Source organism: Callospermophilus lateralis, chromosome 6, assembly GCF_048772815.1.
Source record: "Callospermophilus lateralis isolate mCalLat2 chromosome 6, mCalLat2.hap1, whole genome shotgun sequence".
In the NCBI taxonomy this organism is placed as follows: Eukaryota; Metazoa; Chordata; class Mammalia; order Rodentia; family Sciuridae; genus Callospermophilus; species Callospermophilus lateralis.
This window is the reverse complement of record NC_135310.1, coordinates 38,618,948-38,643,091: the sequence shown is the minus strand read 5'-3', so window position 1 is coordinate 38,643,091 and position 24,144 is coordinate 38,618,948. Positions and strand designations below refer to the sequence as shown.

The following is a 24,144-nucleotide window of genomic DNA, read 5'->3' as shown; positions in this document are numbered from 1 at the left end:
AATTTTCACTTTCTCCAAAGGACATCTACAAAGTCTTAATTTGCATTTACTTTTATGTAGAGAATTTTGAAGTGCAGTAACACATACATACAGTTTAAAAAAATATATACTCTATGTAATTATATATTTAAATTGTATATTTCATAAGTACCTGCATTTCAGATAAAATGAGGAAAGCATTCTATCCTTTCACATATAGACCAATTTCCCATTTAGTCTCACATCATTCATAATGTCAATGACTGCTCATAGAATAAAAAGTAGCTGAATCCTAATGCAATCTGCACTGATGACAGCAGAGGGCACTGTCAAACAAAATGACCATTTTTCGTTGTGCACTAGAATCTGTTAAATTAGGAATTAGTAATTTTCAAAGAACCTAGGATCTTGGTAAATTGTCTCATACACTGAAACTATTTATAAATCTCTGTGAGTATAAAGTGACATGTTTGAACTAACAAACTAAAACTTGAGTGATAAATTTAAAAAAAAAACTTTACATGTGTTAGTTAAATCTTTTTCATACTATTTCTATTAAACTATGAAACTATTTCTATGAAGCTAAAATAGAAAAAAATGAAATATTTGTTATGGAATATTTATTTTATAAAACCATAAAAGAAAGCAATAAAGGAATTACCATATTTGAGGTTAACCCTAGTGAAAATGAAAGGATTGTGACTAAGGGGCAGGTGGAGGACTCCAAAAGTGTTGGCAACGCTCCAGTTCTTAACCTAAATCATGGTTACATAAGGTTCTTACTTTGTAACACGTCATGAAACTCAACTTTCATGTTTTACATACACAAAACTAAAATACTAGAAGGCCTTATCAGACTAAATTAGTAGACAGAAGAACCATCAATAATATAACAAACATAATGACAAAATATTACATACGTAGAAATACCTATTTAAAAACAGGGTTTCTAACCCAAGGGTCCATGGAAAACATAAACATTTTATGTGAAGTTTCCTAAGATAGAATTCCTAGCTCTCCCATTTCCCTAGCTTTCATTTTATTCTCAGAAAACTAGAAAATCAATGTAGAAACACCATCCAGGTATTTATTTAGGTCTAGCTATTTTAGAAACAAATGAGTTCCAAAACTATTCAAACAACATAAAAGAAAACATATGTAATACTAGAAGAGTTTCTTTAGGCAAGTCATCATCATGAATTAGTCACAAATCAAAATATGCTTAAACCCAAATATTCCTTCTAGAAAAATACAAATAAATAAAAGGACATTTGACTCTCATTATATTTATTGATTTAAGTGATAAATGTTTAAAGCAAAAATATGGTGATTGTGGAGTTAAATGAAAGCAAATGTATAGTTCTTGACATATCATATTTCACACATTTGATTCAAGTGGGTTTGTAATGTTTTGAACAACCAACAATAAAAATTAAAAAGAAAGCAAATGTATATCACCAATACATAAAGGACAGAAAAAGAGAACTATAAGTATATTGTAATGTTCTTATATCTTATGCAATTAATATAATATCATGTGAAGCTGAACTGTGACAAGTTTAAAATCCCAAAGTTAACACTGTTAAGAAATCATAAACAAATCTTCATATATGGCATGTAGTCAATAGTAGAGGGAAAATAAAATGATAAAAATAATCTAGAATGTGGCAGGAAAAGAGTAAGAAGATAAAAACAGATGGGACAAATAAAAAATAAGTTTTGATATAGTAGATTTAAACCCAATCATATCAATAACACTGTCTACAAATATAAATACTCCATAATGTTACTCTACTGAACAATTCAAAGACTGTCATCACTCTGAAGAAAAAAAAAATAAAGGAAGACACCTAATGTATGTTGTCTCTTAGACTCTAGTTTAAACAATACAGATCAATTAAAATGAAAGAACAGGCAAATGTTAATCGAAAGAAAGCTGGGGTAACAATATCTAAATCAGATAAAATATATTCTTGATTAGATCATGGACCAGTAAAAGGATATTAGAATACCAGGTGTGGTAATGCATGCCTGTAATCCCAGCTACTTAGGGAACTGAGTCAGAGGATCACAAGTTAAAGGCCAACCTCAGCAACTTAGTGAGAATCTGTCTCAAAATAAAAAAATTAAAAGGACTGGAGATGTAACTCAGTGGTAAAGAGCCCCTGATTAGATCCCCAATGGAGTGAAAGGTATATAGGAATTATATGTATGATTTTTGCAAGTTTTTCACAAGACTAATTATTTTAAACAGAGAACCTAGAAACATTTTAAAAAATAAAATTCTCTGCTCTCAAAATTTGCTACTAATAAAAAAGCAAACCACAGGCTAGGAGCAAATATTCACAATATTTATATATTAAAAATATATTGCAAAGTAAGCCAATCCCAAAAAACCAAAGGTCAAATGTTCTCTCTGGTAGATAGATGCTGATCCATAATTCGGGGTGGGGGGGCGCCAGTGGAAATAATGGAGAAACTTTGATTGGGCAAAGGAGAGGATGGGAAGGGGAGAGGGCATGGGGACAGGAAAGATGGTGGAATAAAATTGGACATCATTACCCCTAAGTACATGTATAAATGCACATAATGGTGTGACTCTACATTGTGTACAACCAGAGAATGAAAAACTGTTCTCCTTTGTGTACAATGAATTGAAATGCATTCTGCTGTCATATATAACTAATTAGAACAAATTAAAAAAATATTTTATCTGACATATAATTTTATCAAGTATATATAAATAACTGCTATTATTCAAATTATAAAAGGGGGCAAAGATTTTGAAGACCAAAAAAGAAGATATATCAACTGACTAATAAACAGAAAGCGAGACGCTCAACACCATCAAGTCGTTAGGGAAATTCAAATTAAAATTACAAAGAGGTGTCACAGCTGCTCTCATCCATCATGGGAAAGGGAATATGCAAACATATGGGGATAATAAAAATGTTCTACATCTCAATTATGAAGATAGTTACATAGATGTACACATTCATCCAAATTTAACCTTACATAATTAAAATCAATAAATTTTTAAATTTATACCACAATTAGGTTAATTTTAAAAATTGTTAAAATGTTTATATGACAATATACTGAAATATCTATGGTACTACATGCCAGAGAAGAATTGTTTTTTCCTTAGTGTCTGAAAGCAAGTCAAAATTTGACTACAAATCTCCACTTATTGTGCACTTCTGTTAGCTAGGACAAGTGTACAATGAATAGAAAAACCCAAATGAAAGGACAATGAATTTAAAAGTACTGGCAGTTTTGTAAAAGAGATTAGTATAAGATAATTTTAAGATTCTAAGAAATAACATTTGTGTACACTAATATGTCCTTTAGGTTAAAATTATGCTAAAATCTGTATAATCATAATATCATTTATACTTATCTATTTAAGGGAGATATTCCATTTTACAGATAAAGAAACAGACCTAAAAAGGTAAAATAGTAACTTGCTCAAAGTCAGATAAAAGTCGCAAACTGAGAATGACCTAAATCTACTGGACTCAGATGCTCAGGCTCTTTATTATTGTACCATTTTATTTCACCATTTTATCCAATCACCCTTTTATATTCTTCCCTTTACTCTTTACATAAAGAGGCATAGTGTGTGAGTCTGTAGAGATTATTGTACTAATGTTTCCTTACAGCTGTGCTTAAAGGTCTTGGGAATGGTGTTAAGAAGGCAGTTTCAAACAAATGTAAAGCATTAGATTTTATAAAAGGTCATTCCTAAGTAGTATAGCTATCCAATACTGAGAATAATTCTAGAGATTGAAGAGCTATCATCCCAAAGAATTTTCTCTAACTTTATTCCCTAATCTTCCCCAAAGCCTTACAGTGCTGCTATAAATCACATAGATTAAAGACATATAAGGGATCTCAGAAAACCTCTTTTTATTGGTAAGAGGATAGTTAGAACAGGTTTTTCCTCTATTTTCTTTTCCAGCTGTTTACTTTTCATGTGTAATGCTTTGGATTTTAAGTTTTACATTTCTCTGACTTATCTTCCTAGAGGTTTTGCTAATATGAATTTGATTTAGTCAAAATCATTGTGCTTTAATTTTTTCAAGGCATAAAATAGTAATTAATCTAAAATAAAACTATCTACTATCCTGACTGACAAAAAAGATAATATTCACTAATTTATTATCTTGTTTAAGAACAACTAAATATAGAAATGAAGGCAGAAAATAAATATGCTAATTATGTTTAAAGGAGAAATAATGCAATGTTTATCCTACCTGAAATCACAAGCTGTAGTAAATTCTGCTCCTCCACCCAATGCCCGACCTTGAATTAGTGCAACACTAATTAAAGGAAGTCTGTGTATTGAAAAACAAATGGATGTTAATATTTCTATTTTTTAATATTTTTAAAAATTTTAAAATATAGCTGAAACAAAATTACCGCACTGTGTTTATAGCAAACACATCAAAGGACAGTAGAACCTTGAATCTATGCACCTTGAGAAAAAAACAACATAACACTAAAAACACAAAAATTCATGCTAAATATGATGTAAGTTTATCAAAATAGCTCCCTTATAATATACTTTTGAAAGGTCAGCATATTATACCTTTATTCCAAATATGGATGCTTTTGTATAATTTAAAGCCCCTGGGACTTCTCAGAAGCTGGCAACTGTGAATAATTTAATGTAATATCATCTTAGTCCATTTTTACTAAAATTACTTAAGGGTAGGAAAATTAAGGCTGCAGCCATGGTGGAAACTGTGATCTAAAAGATAGGGGTCCAAAACTGTATACTGAAGGTTCCTCAAAAATCTTCTCATTAGTGCTTGAAATGATCCAGAGATTAATCCTATGTGGAGACATTATTTTGTGTTACAAAATAAATCTTTTACCTTTTCTATTTGTAAGAAAGTGTGACTACTACATGGTAAGTCTAAAATGTTTTAAAAGTATGGAATTTTTTTATAGGTTCTAAACAAAAAGTGAAGCTGCAGATGTAAAATAACTGAATGCTCCTTGATTCATACTGCTCCCAAGTAGAAAAGATTGTCTAAAAAAGAATAACTTTTCACATGAATTTGAGAAAAAGTCAGGCATACTAGGGGAAAGAAATGAATTCAGGAGTTAAGATAATGAAAAAAAGTATTTTAGAATAGTAATATTATAATTTAATCACTCTATCAGATATAATGAGTAACAAAAATAGTGATGAATACCAATGAATAAGTATGCTTAAATATAAATTTCCTTAGTTTTTATAATTTTTAAATTGTCTATAATCAGAATGTGAAAGTAGAAAGTTAATTAGCCCAAATATGTCAGTTTGTATGTCCAAATGCATAAAAGAATTGTCCCCCCTTTTCTTCTTCATCTAGATGCAAAGTAAATCCATCTCTCAGAAAGCTATAATCTTCTCCAATCTTTAATTCTTTTTCTCTCCTCTGGATTCACTCCACTCCATATTCTACTAACTTAAATATGTGATAATCTTTATCTGTTTTTAATAGATCACTGTCTATATTTTGCTCTAATATCAGTATTTGACTCCCCCATGTCTATTCCTTAATATACCTAGTGATATAAGCTCCTTAGGGAAAGGGGCTAGGTCTAAATTCTTTTCTTCAGTACTTGTGTACATTTCATTAGCAACTAAATGACTGTTCTCCACACACAAGGAAACAGTTCATCACTAAAATATACACAATTTGAAAATTAGTTATTATTTTTTAACTGGTATAAATAATGGAATAGTAAAGAGAGATTTTTGATCTTTTAGAAATCATAAATTTAAAAGAAAGATACATTACCTCATAAATCTTGTTAAGGTGTTTTGCATGAACATGGATAAGGCCACTCCATCCTTTAAATAAAAATAAGCATAAAACAAAGGTATAACACACATGTATTACCTAAGAAATATTTTTAAAATTCAGCTTTTAGTAAACAATGAAGACAAAAATATATCTAACTTAAAAAAATAAAATTTCTATTTAAAACCCTTTGATGCTGTCTGAAATTCAAATAATGCAGTATTTTACTCTTGATGTCCTAAAGGTTCTTGAGCTCAGCTTTGCATGAGATTATGATGAACAAGAAGCAGGTATGAGAGTCAGATCACACACCTAGAAAAGTGAAGCATTCCACTCTGGGTAATCTGGGGGAAGAAGCATAAGATACACCCACCTATTAACCCTATGAATATAAACACATAAAAGGAGGAAGGGAAGAAGCAAAAATTTGTAATATATTTTCTGTATGCCTAAGGCTTTTATACCGGTATCTCCACAAATTGCAAATGTCTTAAAAGTAGTCCAAATGTATTATATATTCTTTTTCACCTCACATACTTTGGTCAACACAGTATGATCTGGCCTTCAACCTGCTCCCAAATGACTTCCCTCAAACTTTCTAATAGTCTCTTCATCAAATTAAATGACTTCTCTTTCTCTGTTGTCTTCTCTTTCTCCATAACAGGTAGTACCTTTTTCTGACCAGTTTCTTTATTCTTTCTCATAGTTTAATGGCAAAATTTTATACTCCCAATTCTCTTCCTATTTCTTTGATTATTCTTTTCTAGGTTTCATTCCTAACTCTTTTTATTCAGCTAATACCCTAAATGCACATGTTCTCAAAAATCTAATCCACGATTCTTTCTTATTTTTATTTATACTTTCTTCCTTGGAAGATTCATCCACTTCCAAAGACTTCAACTACTGTTTTTAAGCTAAATGTTAAAACCTGGTAGATACTTTCGCATTCTGCCAACATCTCAAACTCAGCATGGCAAAACCAAGTGGGAATTAAAGAGCTGAGTGTGAATCCTAGTGCTACCCGTTAATAACAACATGAACTTAAGCGAATCGTAACTATGAACTTCATTTTCCTCTTCCATAAGGAATGAGGAAGAAAAAAAATCTTGTTTTATTTGATTCAAATAGTGATTGGAAAGGTAGAAATGTACCTACACACTCTGTAGAAGATTACATAAAGAGCGGAGTCTCTACACCATGAAGCTTATAGATGGAGTCTGATTACTTCCTCTCTCTAAAGAAAACTCCTTACAGTTTATGCAACATCTGTGGCGATCAATTTCAAATCTTATAATTGGATTAAAATATGCATTATTTGTTGCCATTTTATTCTTTTCTCCCTCCCAAACTTGTCAGGGCTAATCCTTTCATCATGTTATTCCATTACTTGGTCTATACATTTGATAGTAAGAATTTTAATTGCCTAACAGGGACAGTTGGAACTTTTCTCCTGTTCATTAAACAAAGGCTACCAAAATGAAACCAACTTTTTAAGGGATCAGTTACACTTGAAAGGAGAAAAAAAGTATAGTAAAAATATGCAAATACAATAAATGTTAATAGCTATTAGTGATGCTATGGGCACATGACGATTTCATTCTATTAGTCTCTTGTTTTTATTTGATAATTTTCATTAGTAAACATTTTTAAGATTGAAAAATTACAGTGACAAAAATATTAAATGATTACCCTTTTCAAAAAATTCACTTAATAATCAATTTAAAGCATTTTATTATAATTACAAGGGAATGTACTACAATTTACTAAAATTACCAAATATTCCAATCACCCCATCATTCTCAGAAAAGGCAAATTCACCAAATAAGCAGATGCTAATGATGCATCTATAACAACAAAGAGTCAGTATGTTGGATAAAGTGCCCCATTGAGAGAAAACAGTTTGCAGTTAAGTCATGTTAAAAAGTCTTCAAATAACTCAACTGTAAGAGTACAATGTATTTAACAGATAGCTGCAACTCATATACATGCATGAGCCTCGTAAGCCCCAAAGCTATTTTAAATTTCAGTTTTACATGTATTTATAGCTATTTCTCAAGTACTTAAGAATATAGTCTACATGTAAAATGGTTGTCAGAAACTTTACATATATCATTTCTAGTTCTTGTTAATTGTAGAATAAATGTGATAAAATACCCTCTATACATATATACTATGTTTCTTAATATTATTTTTATGCTATATATTTCTTATACTATGACTAGGGAAACTTCATAGAAATACAATAAAGAATTCATTTATACTGAAAAATGCTTTAAACGAAATAGGTCAATTCTAATCTGGAATTTAAGCATACTCATTGTAAAGCAGATTTGCAATTCCTTATTTTCTTGAAGAAACTTGGAAGATGCATATAGCAAGAAGCAATGGACACCTCTAGTTCTCAGCTATCAATCAACAAATTTATTGCAGACACTGATGATAGCATATTACTTGGAAAATGTGTATACTACAAAGAGCAAACTTACCTAAGTCTGGACAAAAATTCTCTCAATAAATGTTGTTACAACATGACTCACATCATACCAATAATTTATACACCCCTCCCACCCCTCCTCACACACACAACATGCACATACTTCTACTTCTGTCTTTTACACACATGGGAAAAAAGTCCTAGCTACATGATCTAAAGAGACAGAAACAACTTTCTGACTACAGAAAATAAGAAAGTAGAATTAGAATTCATCTTTTTAGAGATGTTTTCCTACATAACTTATATCAGGCCCACAATAATCTATTATTTCATTCTATCTTGATAGTATCTTTTGTGAACTAAGGTACATAGTAATACAACCATTCTAGAGATGACAATGATGTGTGTTTATACACATATGTAAAAGTTTTATATATATATATAAAATCAGATGAATTATTTTCATACATTGAAGGTCACCCAGTTAATTACTGGTAAAGCTTGGGAAACAATCCATCCCTTCAAATTTCCAGGTTAAAGCTCTCACCATTCCAACACATTACAAATTTAAGTCTAGAAGTGGTGCTATAATTCCACATCATCTCAAGGATAATAAGGTTTATTACTATCTCAAACTCTTTGAAATAAAAATAACAGCCAACTTTTTCAAACACAGGGCTAGTAGCCACTTTATTATATATTATCCTGAATCTTTACAATAGCTCTATAAAATATGTATTATAATCCTCATTTAAAGATTAGGAAAATAAGGGCTGGGGTTGTGGCTCAGTGGTAGAGCTCTTGCCTAGTACACGTGAGACACTGGGTTCAAACTTCAGCACCACATAAAAATAAATAAATAAAATAAAGGTACTGTGTCCATCTACAACTAAAAAATTAAAAATTGTATTAGGAAAATAGACTTAGAAATTCTGATTAAGTGTTTTGCCCAATTGCTTGGCCAGAAAATGTTAAAACCAGCATTCAAATCTAATTCCATCAAAATCACTGCTCTGGTTTATCAGAAGAGATTTTCTCTTACATATTTATGCAAATAGGAATAATATACTACATACACTGGTATGAGACTTGTGAAATATCATTAAAACTTAAATACCTACACATAACCCACTATTATTAAATGGATAACAAATACTACTTACTTTTTTCCCTACTTTCATTTCCCCCTTCCTTTCACTTCATTTTTTTCCCTTCCCTTCCCTTTCTTTTCTCTTTTTCTTTTTGACCTATGGAATGTGGGTGAATTCAAGAAAAACCAGTTCCTTTGAGGACTGAAAATGGAAAAGGATTAGGATTCCTACTCAGGTAATTCACAAGCATACTTTTAAAATCGTTAATACTGGTTGAAGTTTACTATGTGTCAGTTTGCTGGGTGCCTATGTATACCTTGTCAAACTCCTCATCAGAGATGCTAGGGAGCTTACACTTAAAAAACTCAAAAGTCTTGATGATTTTAATTATAACCTTTGGTCATTACTAATCTTCCTGGCCTTCCTTTTTTTCAGTCCTTCATATTATTGTACCTTAACCTTTAAGAAGCAAAACAAATGGCTACAAAAGGGAGTAGTTATTTCACCTGACTTCTAGAAAGAAGGTGATGATCTTGAATTTAACCTATCATCTCAGTGTTACCAATTTATATCACTAATTTAAAATCTTATGATAGTCTTCTAGATTACCAAGCAGTATTTTGGTAGACATCCCAAGCCTCCAAAAATCTGTGAGGTAGATTTTACTACTTCCATGGAGCTGAGGAATAAAAGGCCAACCTTCTTAATTTTCTCAGTTATGGGCCAGATCTGAACCTAAACCCAAGATTCTAAATTCAGAGCTTTCTTCTTCTGCCATATGAAAGGTTCAATTAACCCAGGAATATGCCATATCAATGGCCTTGAAAAAGAGATTCCCAATACTCAGATCTTAGTTTCTAAGAAAACTATTTAAGAGTACAAGTCATTCTAATAACCACATAAGTAAAATATAAATATCTTAAACATCTGGTCGACATGTACAACCTAATGCATAATTCACATAACACTTGCCTGCGGAGTTCCTAGAGCTTTCACAGCATTCAGATCAGATCCTGAAGAGAAAGTATTTTTTGCCCCACGGACAATGAGGCCTTTCCCTTCTGTCCAATTTTCCAATTCAATCACTTTCTCCAAAAGTTGTAGCATCATAACACCTGCCAGAGAGGGAAGAGGAAAAATCACAACACATGTCAGAGATTACAAAAACATAAATAATTCAGAAATAAAAGTGTATCAAGCAAACCCAGATGGCATTCAAGAAGTTAGACCAACAGAGGCGGTGTTGGACCACTGGGGCACTAGCCTTTTGCTAGCCCCAACAACTATGGGGCAGTGTTTCACATGAGGTGGAGATCAAGGACTTAAAATATGATGAGAACTCTGAAATGTATTTCTACACCTGCCTGTGTGGGGATAACTTTTCCATCACCAAGGAATATTTGGAGAATGGGGAAGATGTGGCCATATGTCCTAGGTGGTCTCTCATAAGAAAGTGATTCATGACAAAGATCAATTTATGTGTGGAGAAACAGCCCCAGCACCTTCAACTAACAAAAAATTACTTAAATGCTTTAGGAATCCACATCCTGAACAGTTGAGAATGAGCCCAGATGGAAATATCAAACAAAGAGTAACTGATTTTTTCATGGGGACAGCTGTTTCGTGGTTTGTCATTCTGTTAGCCCATGGGTCCTTTCACCAACTGCTCAGTTTATCTTCAGATACAAAAGTGAGCCCAAGACATGTCATACCTGGATTTCATGTTTAGAACATTGAATTGGAAACATTCTTAATTATCCACCTGAATTTAAAGGAAGATAATTTTAAATCAGTGCTTTCTTTCCCTTAGTTATCATTTTTATACCTTAAACCTAATTCAGTATCTGATATAACAGCATCATCTACCTCAGTCATTAGGATTTATTAAAAAGAGATTATATTTTTAATTAGTTACTAAGATGGTTAAAATTAGCTTTCTTTGAAATTTGACATCAGCTTTATTATATTAACTTAAATAAAAATCCACTATTTCCTCAATACTGCCCTTCTGGTTCCATCACCAAGACAGTCTCCAATATTAGAATGTTCAGGTGCTGTTCAGCATGTCATTTCTGTTACACTTCATGGACAGAGTTCTATTGTGGTATTAAAGAGAAAAGATTGACTATATTTTCTCCATTGCTACAGGTAAGTGAATAAGGAAGAAAAATCTAAAGTGAAATGGTCAAAGAAGTAGAGATTCCTTATGTTCTTTAAAAATCATAACTAGATTAAAAAAACTGAAAGAAGCAAACAAGCCAACTTAGTAAATGAATGCTTTAATTATTTTACCAGATCAAAGAAAATATTTTTGTGTCTAGATTTTTGATTATTTTCTGATAAAACCAATGAAATTGCATTTCAGAGAGGGGTTAATGCCAAGTCTATATGGCTGGTGCCAGTGCTTTTAGCCTATCACAGTATTGTGTCCCTACTCCTAAAAAGCAAAGTATCTACAATAGAGAATGAACTTGAAAATGGAAGGCCTGTTCTGAATAAATATATCCATGTGGACACATCTAATAAGCCTCTATAGCATGCAACCAAACCAAACATGCACTCCTACCAGAGAAATGTTGCCAGGGAGAAGGAGAAATATATGAAGATAGACTATTAGTCTTCCTTTGCTAGAGTGCTGAGAGTAGAAAGAAATTATAATCAAAAGAAAATTGGAAAATTTCCATTACAAACACAACTTTGCTGTGTGTATGAAAATGTACTGATATCTGACAAGTTATTTTGGGTATGGCTCCTGCAATTACAAAGCCTGCTAGAGTATGAATGATCTATACTGATTGATAAATAAACTATACTCCTTTGAAGTTTAAATTAAAACAAGTGAACTTTTCCTTTTTTAAACCTGGCAGCAGCATGGCTATATGCAACCATTAGGCTGAAACATAATAAATCAAAAATTATATGCTAGCTGTACTTGGTACATTATATGGCATATTCATGACATGATGAAATCTCACTGCTGTTAGGAACACTGTCAGCCTAGAAATGATCCACACTACTTTAAAAAGCAAAGTGACTGCTCAGATGAACAGAGTAGGGTACAGGTTGATTCTGGTGGGCAGTAACCTGCAAAGAGAAATGAACTATCTTCAAGCTCACTGTAGACGGTGTTAACATAAACACTCTCTCTGCTGTTGATGAAAAGTTGCCCAAGTTCAAACATCCCAGGAGAAAAGAAATACAACAAGAAATACAACAGTCAGTGACTGCTGATAATGTTGCAATAATAGGAATGTTGTTTTGTTTGTTTTTTGTTTTCTTTCGTGGTGCTGGGGATTGAACCCACAGGGACTTGTGCGTGCAAGGCAAACACGCTACCAACTGAGCTATATCCCCAGACCTAATGATTTTGTTTTAAATCAACTGAGTTGCTTAAGTTTTAGAACTATAATATAACATACAAGGAATGAATCCTATAGTAAGCAGAAAGTAAAATCAAGGTTTTCAGGTATGACTGGAGTTCTGAGTGTTGCCTGTGCCTTATTTACTCCCACAGACATTTATGGAACACCTCTGTGATTTACGCCAATCTAACCCAATTTAACCCAATCTCTGTCTGATTAGCTCTGGAGTCTGAGGCCAGGCCAGTGGATCCCTCATTGTACAGATATAGGAAATAGGGTCAGTTTCTAGCTACCAGTTCCCAGTTGTGGGATGTTGCCAGAACGAATAGGGCAAGTGAAACCGTTATAAACTCAACACTGTCTGAATCATGAATTACCGGGAATAGAATTTCCAATTTTCATCAACAATATTACCACACTTCTGGATTTGAAAATTAAGTCATCTATTTAAAGGATTTTGCATATCCTTCATATATTAAGAAACATTTTTCTTAGATAGCATCAAACATTTTTTATAACTTACATATTAATTTATTACCAGTATAAACTGTATTGTCATGCTAAATAAAATCTTGATAATTAAAAAAAATGTCAAGCAAGACTTTTAGTTCATGTATTTTACAAATATTTACTGAATGTCTATCAAATGCCTATTTGTACTAGTACAACAGAGTACATAAGAGGACCTATGAGTCTCTGCTTTAAAGATAAAAATTTTTTAGTTTATCTATCTCTACCTCAAGAATTCATACAAATAGCTAGGAGTGATGGAGCATACCTGTAATCCCTGTGGCTGGGGACTGAGGCAGGAGGATCGTGAGTTCAAAGCTAGCCTCAGCAACTTACCAAGGCCCTAAGTAACTAGCAAGACCTTGTCTCAAAATAAAATATAAAAAGGGCTGGGTATGTGGCTCAGTGATTAAGGGGCCCTGGGCTCAATCCCTGGTACCAAAAGAATTCATACAAATGTATATTTAAGTAGGAAAGTTAAATTTATCATACATGTCCCAGGAGTAGGAACTGGAATGTACAATTTGAGATGAGGAAAACCTTCTTCTTAGGGTAAACATAAAAATATAGAGATAACTTCACAGCAAATGCATAAGTGTCCCAACTGACAATCTTAACAAACATTATAACATATGACTATGAGATCTTGTGACAATCCAAATATATGGTATACTGGAAAAAAGTGAAATTCCTACTCTGTTCATACCAGTAGGAGTATAACAGGATGCCAGTTGAGGAAAGTTCAGGAAGTAAATATCTTATTCCATGATTGATGAACTGTGCTTTTACAAACCTAAGGTAAACCACAGATACTCTTCACAGGCCTTCCAACCATGAAATCTATGAATTATTGATTAGATATTTCAAAATTCTATTCAAGCATCCTTATAATAAATTTAAAATAGAAAAAGAAACTTTAAAGATTTAATCAGTGACTTTTAAATGTGCTTATCTTTGGTAATGTTCTAAGTTTATAAAGTCTGTAATGTTTTCAACATGATTAATTTTATTTTCCTTTGCCTAGAAAACTGCAAAGTAGAAGCCATGTAAAGATCACAACCAAGGGTTAAAACGCCAAAGAATCTGTACAAGTTTCCAGAAAATTTTTTATAGCTCATATTAAATTACATACATTTAATTTTGTAATATAAAATCCCTACAGTCAGAGCTATTATTTTCTTTACCATTTTTTGAAGTAACCAGTAGCAAGGTGGTGCTACAACAAATGTTAAGTCAATGTTTGGACTTAGAAAATTGAGTAATGTAGCTATCCTCTCTAATCACTAATTATGGCACATTTAGAACTGTAACTCTTCCCAAGAAAGTCCTAGGTGCTCTAGAAGTAGAGCTCTTGTTCTCAAATGATTTCCAGTTTAGCAGGGGAAGTAAAAGACCTACATGTTTAAGGTAAGAATAAACCTATATAGGCAAATATGGATCTCAAATTATCTAAGATATTTAAGTGTCTACAAATAATTATGTTGGCCTTGAATCTAACAATATCTATACAATAGTTAATCTTAAATTCATTTTTTTGACTTGGTGAAATAAAGTATCTGGATGAATGATTTTCACTCATCCTTTCCCCACTAAACCTAATTAAACATCATTACTCAAATCAAAGCAGCTCTATTTTTACTAAATTGATACATTATGCATTAAATTAGTGTTTCCTATAGAACAAAAGATTATTTGTAACTATTCAGTAGCAAATTAAAATCATTAATATAATTTAATCCTCTAGAGCATTCTTGACTTTCTAATTTTATTTTTCCTGGGCTAATATCAAATTTGAATTTTATTCCTTAAAGCTAACTGAAAGTATGGAACTACAGCATCTAATAAAGTAATGATGAAGCACATGTAACTATTGAGAACTTGAAATGAGGCTAAACTGAGAATTACAGTGAGTTTAACACCACCTTTTGAAGACTTAGTAAGAAAATTTCTCATTCGTGTATCAGTTACTTGTTGAAATAATATTTTAGATATGCTGAGTTAAATTAAAGGTATTATTTTTAAAATCAATTTTATCTGTCTCTCTTTTGACTTTTTTAAAATGATGACTACTATTTAAAATTACACATGCAGATCACATTTGGGTTTTGTATTATATTTTATTTCGAGTTCAAAGTCAGCCTCAACAACTTAGTGAGGCCCTAAATAACTCAGTGAGACCTTGTCTCTAAATAAAATACAAAAAAGGGCTGGGGATGTGGTTTAGTGGTTAAGCACTCCTGGATTCAATCCCCAGTAGCAAAAAAAAAAAAAAAAAAAAAACGAAAGAAAAGACAAGAAAAGAAAAATACCTCTTAATTCTGATAAGCAGAGAGAAAAGTTGTGAGTTATAAAGACTCACTACTGGTATTTACAAAGTTTACAACTTACTCAATTATATCTGCAGTTATAATGATAATTATATATAGACACATAAAATTACTGAGATATTTTTGAGTCCAATATTCAAGTGCTACTAAAGAATAGAATTTATTCTGCCCCATGCAGTGCATAACTGACAAGTAGATCACAAAATCACCTTTAAACATAATGTGTGGTCAAGAACGCTATTGGATACCTCTTATATAACATGGTGGTAGCGTGATTCAAATTTGAGCTTTAGTAAAAATTACCACGTTCTGTTCTCCATGTCTCTTAAATATAAAATTATTATATGCTCAGAATTTTGACTAATAGGTAAAAGTTATTCATCAGAATCTAAGAGTTAGGCAAGAGTCAACAGATAGGCCAGTGCAGTGTTTCAATTGGAGAAATGAGTTCTAATACTCACTAGTTTGGTAAATGCTACAGAACAATAATTTATTATATGTGTTAATAATCATTATATGCAACATATATAAAACTATTTTATTATATATAGTTTAATATATGTGAATAATACATTTATAACAAATAAAATTATGTATTTATAAGAAATAACATTTTGTATCTCAAAATAATTTTAATAGGAGTTTGAAGATCTCAACAAGAAAATGATAATTATTCTAATTTTAACATTATATATTAAATATATGTATCAAATTATCACACTGTACTACATATATATGACAATTAAAATTTTAAAAGAAATTTTTTAAAAGGAGTGCCTTTTTTCTAAAATGAACACTTTGTAGGCAACAGAGGGAAGTTAACAATGACAGTCTTATCTCAATTCATTAAAAAAAATGTAAGCAAAATATTTTTTTTTCATTTATGGGTTTTTCTATTCAGTTTCAGTAAGTCTTTGAAACTTTCTCTTCCTTGTTTCTCAGTGGCATTAGCTGAAAACAAAGTTTTTATATAGTTAATAAATTATGGAAAAAATAGACTGATTTAACAGTGTCCTTTTTATCAATATCTGTATTCACAATTCTTTTTAAAACATTAAGGTACCATTTTAACATTAGTAAAAACGATCCTGGTTCATGTAACAGAGTTTCATTTGGTTGCATGCATTCTACAAAGAGCACCAAGATTTTGAAGATTCAGTCACCAAAGACAAAATATGTGATAGCATGTAAGATTGAGTGTCATTCTTTATTTTAGAAAAGATGATACCTGAGAAAGCATTCATTTTACTGGGATTGTTCAGAGTAAGAATGCCAATGCCATTATCTTCCTTCTGAAGGTCAATGGATCCACCAGGAAACTGCTGCAATGTCTTTTTTACTTCGTCTTCATAGAAGCCATGAGAAGTATTATAAAGTGATACTCCCACTTGATGTAGTAGTTTTGTCCTTGCAGACAGAGATGTTGCATTCAAAAGACTTTTTGCCATTTCTGAAAAAACAGAGGTAAGTATACAGCTGTCCAGATTAACAGACTCTATTTTCTACTATTATGTGTTAATCAGCCACAGGCTTTCTATTGAATTGAGAATATATTCCTGCTTTTAAAAGTACTTTTTCAGGACAGAAGCAGTGGCACATGCCTGTAATCCCAGCAGCTCGGGAAGCTGAGGCAGGAGGATCGTGAATTCAAAGCCAGCCTCAGCAAAACTAAGTGAGGCCTTGTCTCTAAATACAAAATAGGACTGGGGATGTGGCTCAGTGGTCAAGTGCCCTTGAGTTCAAACCCTGGTATCAAAAAACAAAACAAAACAGTATTCTTTCAGCTGGGCACAGCATCATGCACCTTTAGTCCCAACTACTCAGGAGACTGAGGCAGGAAGATTGCTTGAACCCAGAAGTTTGAGACCAGTCTTAGGAACATAGGGAGACCCCACCTCTTAAAAATGAAAAATAAACAAAAAAATAAAAAGGAAAGAAAGAAAAGTTCTCTTAAGTACTTATTTTTTCTTTCCCTCCTTCTCGAATCAAATAATTCACAAAACATATCATTTCAGTCGTATCAAGGAGAATGACATAATTACAATGCATTTACTGGGACCTAATAAAACTAAGGCTTAGAAAAAATGTTGCTCTTCTCTATTTAATTAAATGTCCTGTCTCCAGGTAGTCTTTCTCATCACAGTAGTTTTTTATTTTCCAACCCTTAACTTTTTTCTAATTCAGTCCAAATATCACTGGCCTATGGTCAGCTGGCCACCACTCTTCCAATCAGCTATTCTGTTTTCCCCTTGGAAACAGAATGCTACGAGAGCAATTGCACCCTAATAGAAATTTTATTCTTAGCATTATCCTTCCCTTTGCCATGCTTTCATACAAAAAGCTGGAAAGGATCATAAGAAAAATGGGGAAGGACAGGAATGTGTATGTGGATTTTGTGTTCTCCATGGTTCTATTCTCTTTTCTTCTTATTTTATACATATATCCTCAATAATCTCATCTTTTCCCCTAGGCTTTTTTTTGCCCTATGTAAATCAACTTTTTTTTGCCTAATGAAAATCAAAAACATTTTTGTTAATATAAAACATATATTCAGAAAAGTATACAAAACATAAGACACAGCTCAATAATTTTTCACTAGTTGAAAATATCCTAGTTAATAGCACTCAAATCAAGAAATAGAAGATAACTTGAACCTCAAGAGGTCCTTTGTGCCACCTTGCACTCAGAATGCCTCAAATAAGGATGACAAACTAACCCAAGGTTAGTTTGCATACTTTTTAACTTTACATGAATTGAAAAGCATATATTCTTTTGTGTCTGGTTTCAACTTTCTATTTCTGAATCCATTGCTAATATTATGTACAATTAGAGACTAAATAGTCAAATCATCATCATTCCTGCATTCTATTACATGAATGTACCACAACTTACCTATTCTATGTTAACAGTCTTTTGAGGTGTTTCCAGTTTTTAGCATTACAAAGAGTTGCTGTACACAACTTTGGTATATATCTATTGGCCACCATATATACATTTCTGATGGATAAATATCTAAGGATAGAATTATTGGGTTGGTATGCTACAGTTCATCTTATCCTGATTGTTAAGTATTGAAGAATTTTCAAAGTTAACTTTTTAGACCATTGGTAGTTCCAACTATTAACAAGCACTAGCATGCGTGCGCACATGTGCATGAGCTCGCTCTTTTCTCTCTCTTCTCTCTCATAAACACACACATACACACACACACACACACACACACACACACACACACACACAGCCAACTGACTGGTATACCACCAATCATAATGCATGTACTGTTTTCATTTGCTCAACTTTAGAAAATACTGTCTGCATTTTCTGAAATGATTGTACCAATGTATATTCCCATAAGTAGTGAATGTTAAATTTCCTCCACAATCTTGCTAGCACTTGCTATTGTCTTTCTCTCCCCACCCCCGCCCTTCCATTTTAAAAAGCAAATATCAATTTATCAAATAATCTGTAAAACCTGAAATACTCCTTCAAATCACTTCACAGCTACCTATAATCAAGTCTTCTGAGCATTCTAAACATATTTTATACACAGGCTATCTTATTATGCATTGATTATTAAATACTTACAAAATTTTTAAAATCTATGATTATGAATTTCAGATTATATTACATTTAGTCATAAATAAAATAACCTAAATGTAAAGAATGAAGAAAAACAAGTGTTTGAGTCACCTAACAGGTGCTTAAAATTAGGTTTCAGAGTGTGGATGTGTTCTATTTCCTAACCTAAATAATGGATACAATGGTAATTACTTTGTCATTGTTCTTTACATTCTTCTTATATATTTTACATTCTTCTTATATATTTTACATTCTTCTTATATATTTTACATTCTGTGTATGCTACATATACTTCTCAGTAAACTTTTTAACAAACCCTAAAGAATATACAGATAATGTTTCCCAAACTTTTAAATTGTCAATTTCGAAGACAGTTTCTTAAGTACTCTATTTCATTTCATAATAGAAAACTGGTAAGGAACACAAATGTTACATTGGAGCCACTGATAATACAGTGTGAAATCTTTGTCAGGTCTGGCAAGTAAGCAAAAGTCCTTATTAAAGGACTTAGTGTGTCTCTTACAAATGGCCAATCAAAAAAACAGAGTTTTAGAACTGACACAAATGATAGCTCTGTGTGTGGGGGGGGGGGGGGGGAGAGGGATGTGTGTGTTTTACTGGGGATTTAACCCAGTGGTGCTTTACCACTGAACTACATCCCAGGTCTCCTTTTTATTTTTTTAATTTGGAGACAGGGTTTCCGATAAATTGCCAAGGCTGGCCTTGAACTTACAATCCTCCTGCTTCAGTCTCCCAAGTAGCTGGGATTACAGGTTTGCACCACTGTCCATGGCAATGGTAATATTTTGAAGGTGAGTTCCTGACTCCATTAAATTAAATTTTTAAAGAGAGACTATGCCTTATTCATAACTCTTAACATATAATTTTAAATTCAATATTTGTGGAACTAAAAGACACATAATGCAATTCAAAAAGAATTACAAAATAGAAAAAATAATTTATTGTTGGGTTTCTAATAAATGCAAGTTCAAAGTGTGTAGGGCATTATATTTGACCAAATTCTCTTCTTCACTAGCCTCTGGTCAGCTGGCCACCACTCTTACAATCAGCTAAGAATCTCTGTTTCCTTTCAGAAAAGGAGGGCAAGAGCTCCTTGTCTGGTTTTAATCAAGTTTATAAAAAGTTTGCACACAATATGATCTCTATTGAATCATCAATCAAAACATGGCCACTTTAAAGAAATTAGCTTATTAAGAGATAATCTAAAGGTACTCTGCATATCTATAATGTCCATTCTATATACTTTATAAGGAAGGGTCTATTAGTATATTCTTCCTTCTTTAACTATTTGCCTAGATATCTCACAAAGCTGTTGGATAGTATGGGCCATCCTGATACATCCTTTGTAATTTTCTTAGAATGACAGGCAGTATACCTAGTAGATACTAAGGTAAATACCTAATAATTATTGTTAGCATACTTAAATGAGAAACCAGTATCCTTATTCTTACTCCCCCTTTCAGAGACACATAATAGTTTTCAGCATTCTATAAGAGTCAACAAAGGAAACTGCTTCCACTGATACTCCTGTTTTGGATTCACTGTGATCTGTTCTCCCATTATGTCTTTACTAGTTGGTCTCTACATGTCACCTCCAGAACAACCCCTGCAGAACCCCCAGACCCTTGTGGAAAAGGAACCTGGGTTGCTTTCAGTCTAGGAAATGTCCCTTCCTAAGAAAGCAACATAGAGTAGGGCTCAGGGTTCCTTAGGGCTCCTTCTAGGTCTAGAGAAAATATGTTCTCAAGATCAGTAAATAGCTCAGCTCACACAGCACACAAGTGTATATACTCAGAGTCAAACATATTTCAAGGAATTTGCTTTTGTATGAACTGTGTGTGCTCTCTGCATGTTTTATCCCCAGGGACAATCAAATATAGAGGCAACTCAATGAATAAAATTAATTTGGGGCAGAAGTCCTGATCCTCTCCACACTAATCATGACTTCATATAAAAATGCTAGAGAAACTTGATATGGATTATACAACATTAAAGAAATAAATTTGCCTGTATTTTTTATAATGCTCTATAAAGAGTAAAAACTAAAAAATACCAAGGAGTAAAGGCTTACAAAATCATTAGCATTTTAAATTATTATTGTAGGATAACAGAATCAGCAAGCAATATGTTTTCTGCTCTCATTTGTAAGGGATTTGTCTGCTACATTGTCCCTCCCTCCAGCAGCCAAGAACACTAGTGCAATTAGTATGAAATATCATCAGATCCTCATCCCCTTATCTTTAAATCATTAAACATTTAAATACTTACGTAATATGTTATATGTAAATAACAGTAATACCTTGCCTCATTAAATATCTGTGATCTTTGAAATGCTGACTTCTTACAGGAAACCTTATATTAACACATGTAACATTTTCTCTATTAATTCCATATTTTTTTCTTTCTCTCCTCATTCTGTACTCCTTACACTACCGTACCTTCTTCTTTTTTTTTTTCTCTCCTCTAAGATTCCCTTCCTTGTCTGTACAAGAATAGTACCAGAAAAAAACTCAATGACACTGTTTAAACCTACCAAATTAGCTGACTCAAAGTTTAGGCAGCCAAATCTAAAAATTTGCTTAGAGCCTATTTTGTATACTTCAATCCCAATTCTAAATTCAGAGTGTAAAGTACACAGCAGGTCAATGCTGAGGAGATAACAAGGTGTTAGTCACTAGTCAACTATTATAGTATCTGAAAATATAAGTAAATACAATTTAAGATTCAAGTTCTGTGTAAGCAAGTAGTTTAATAATCTATACTTGGTTTACTCCTTAAATCACAAGGCAACAAAAAGGTACTGAGGCATTTACAATGTTATAAACTTTCTTCAGTGTAAAAAGTTTAAAATCTGTCTTGTAGGATCACTTGCTGCCCCATCAGAAGGCCAATTCAGTCTTACTGCCAAGCCTCTAGAAAGGGGTAAGAGAGAAGACCTTCTGACACCCCCCCCAACCCCTGACCCCTGGGGGGGGGGGATCAAAGGTTTTGCTCTCCAATTTGTTTTCAAGTTCTACAAATAGTCCCCTGTCACGCCCCACCCCCAAAGGGAATACACTAGTTTTTTTATTAAAAGTACTTACCTATTTCACCATTATGTTAGAATCATTAACAGAAAACTAACACAGATCATACTTAAGAAAACAACCTAAGGCAAGGAGTGAACAAGAAAAAAAAACGGAAGTATGGGAGATTAGACTGTCAATATACTACCTGTTTGTCAAGGTTTCAATTTGATGTTAGGATATTATCATATAAACTTACCTTTCAAGTTTCATTACAAGCCACCCAAACCCTCTCCTTCACACAACCACAATAAAAAAGTTTCAGTTCCTCAAATCCTTCAGGATTTTCATCATTCCAAACTTTGGTATCCTTGATCTCTGTGACACATTTTCCTTCCTTAGAGTAACTCCAAGTCATCTCCTCTAACACCCGAGACAACACTCACCTCTACTTTCCTTATCAAAACCTTCATTCCGTGACTTCCCTACTTCCTTAATCAAATTGTTCCACTACATTTAGCTGCATGAGGGCAATTGCCATGTCTAGAAAAATGCCTGGCAAATAGTAATTACCAATAATATTCTTAAGATTGAATTTCATACATAGGGCTAAGAAACTGGCCACAACGAACAGTCCATCTGTCCAATTCACTATTCTCATAACTCACCTTGTTTCAATTCCATGCCTCTTGCAAGGCTAATTTTCTTTACTGGAATGCTGATCACTCTCTGTCTGTGCCCCAACCAATTATTATGTACTTGTCTTTCATCCAATAAGTTGTCAAGAAAAGATCAGATGTTGTATCACCATGTCCCTCCCTCCCTCCGTCAGAAGATATAAATATTAATAACCCTCCAGCTTATCTCAAGAGAGCACAAGGTCTTCAAAAGGAGTCTTCTGCTATCCCTGTCCATGTCCATTTATCTCTACAAACGGGGAGCACCTAGAACAATGGCTGGTATACATTGAACTCCTTGATGGGGAATGTGGGAGTGCTGATTTGGATATTCTCTCAGTCCTCATCAGTCTTTTCAATCATAATTTACCTGTGGGTTCAATCTACATTTGTGGCCCTTCTACGTGTGTATTGCCTTTTAATTATTGCGGCACATACATAAAAATTCTAGAATAAAGGCAGTTAAGCCAGACTGAATACAACAGAAAGAGACAAACAAGTACGGAGTTCCCAGAGACCATTACCTAATTAACCCAAGGCCTTGGAAGTCTTTAGAAATCAAATAAGTGCTTTGAAATTAGGCCTTCTTGTCCTCTTGAAAATGTTAAAAGCCCCCCCTTCCCCTGGAAAGTTTTCCGGCGCCTCCAACACTCGGAAGGTCAGTGGGCGGCGCAAGCCACTGCTTTCCCACGCCCAGCAGGGGGCAGTGGGCCTGCACGGCCGCCTGGCAAGGACCCGGCAGCGGAGCCCCTCTGCTCTCCGTGTGAGATTCGCTGGGCTACGCGCTAGCATCCACTCCACAGCCACATTCTGGGATTGTCTTCCAGTGACCGCTAAGGTTACCGCCAGCTCCTACGAATACAGAGCCCGAAAGGGAGGGGAAATTCTCCTTCCGCTTCCCCACGACCCCCTTCAGCTCTCTTCCGCGCTACCTTTCGGAGTCTTTTTCCTGCTTCTGCTAGAGCCTCTTCCGCTAGAGCCTCTTCCGCTCTCCGGTGCCCAAACTCTGTTCCCCCGCGATTCCTTTCGCTCACCCAAGTCCCCTTTCGGTCCGTGGCATTCTTATTCAGACCCCGGCGGGTGGCCGCGACCCCGGAAGTTCCGCCCCCGCTCCCTCCAGAAGTCCCTTTCTCGGGACGACGTCGCAGTTTTGCGCTCTTCCCGGTGTCGCGAGAAAGCGTAGTACGGTGGACTCCTGTTGGGCTGGCTTCGAACGATCGATTCTGCCATCCTGGGTTTATTCCAGGAAAGGGAAGCTGCCACAGCCAGCCAGTTTCCAACGTTCTGCTGTAAACGTGGCTTCAGATGAAGAGAAGAAAACCAGTTTAAGGGAATCGCGAAAGGGGTGGGGAGAGGTACCG

The 24,144-nt window shown here is 33.6% G+C and overlaps 1 protein-coding gene and 1 pseudogene across 4 annotated transcripts in view; one reads left to right on the top strand and one right to left on the bottom strand.

Moving 5' to 3' along the window:
- The window catches only part of Echdc1 (ethylmalonyl-CoA decarboxylase 1), a 33,277-nt gene extending 9,348 nt beyond the window's left edge, over window positions 1-23,929 (bottom strand). The window contains exons 1-5 of one of the 4 annotated variants that reach the window (XM_076858275.2): window positions 23,716-23,929; window positions 16,730-16,951; window positions 10,275-10,417; window positions 5,775-5,827; window positions 4,236-4,316 (exon numbers count right to left, since the gene is read on the bottom strand). In XM_076858275.2, coding sequence (XP_076714390.1) covers window positions 4,236-4,316; window positions 5,775-5,827; window positions 10,275-10,417; window positions 16,730-16,949 — 497 coding nt within the window. In that variant the 5' untranslated portion in view covers window positions 16,950-16,951; window positions 23,716-23,929. Of the gene's footprint in view, window positions 1-4,235; window positions 4,317-5,774; window positions 5,828-10,274; window positions 10,418-16,729; window positions 16,952-22,774; window positions 23,282-23,307; window positions 23,619-23,715 lie in introns of those variants that run through there. The other 3 variants (XM_076858276.2, XM_076858277.2, XM_076858274.2) reach the window with 3 other exon arrangements.
- Window positions 10,511-11,031, top strand: LOC143401673 (diphthamide biosynthesis protein 3-like; annotated as a pseudogene).
- Window positions 23,930-24,144: the final 215 nt, after the last annotated feature.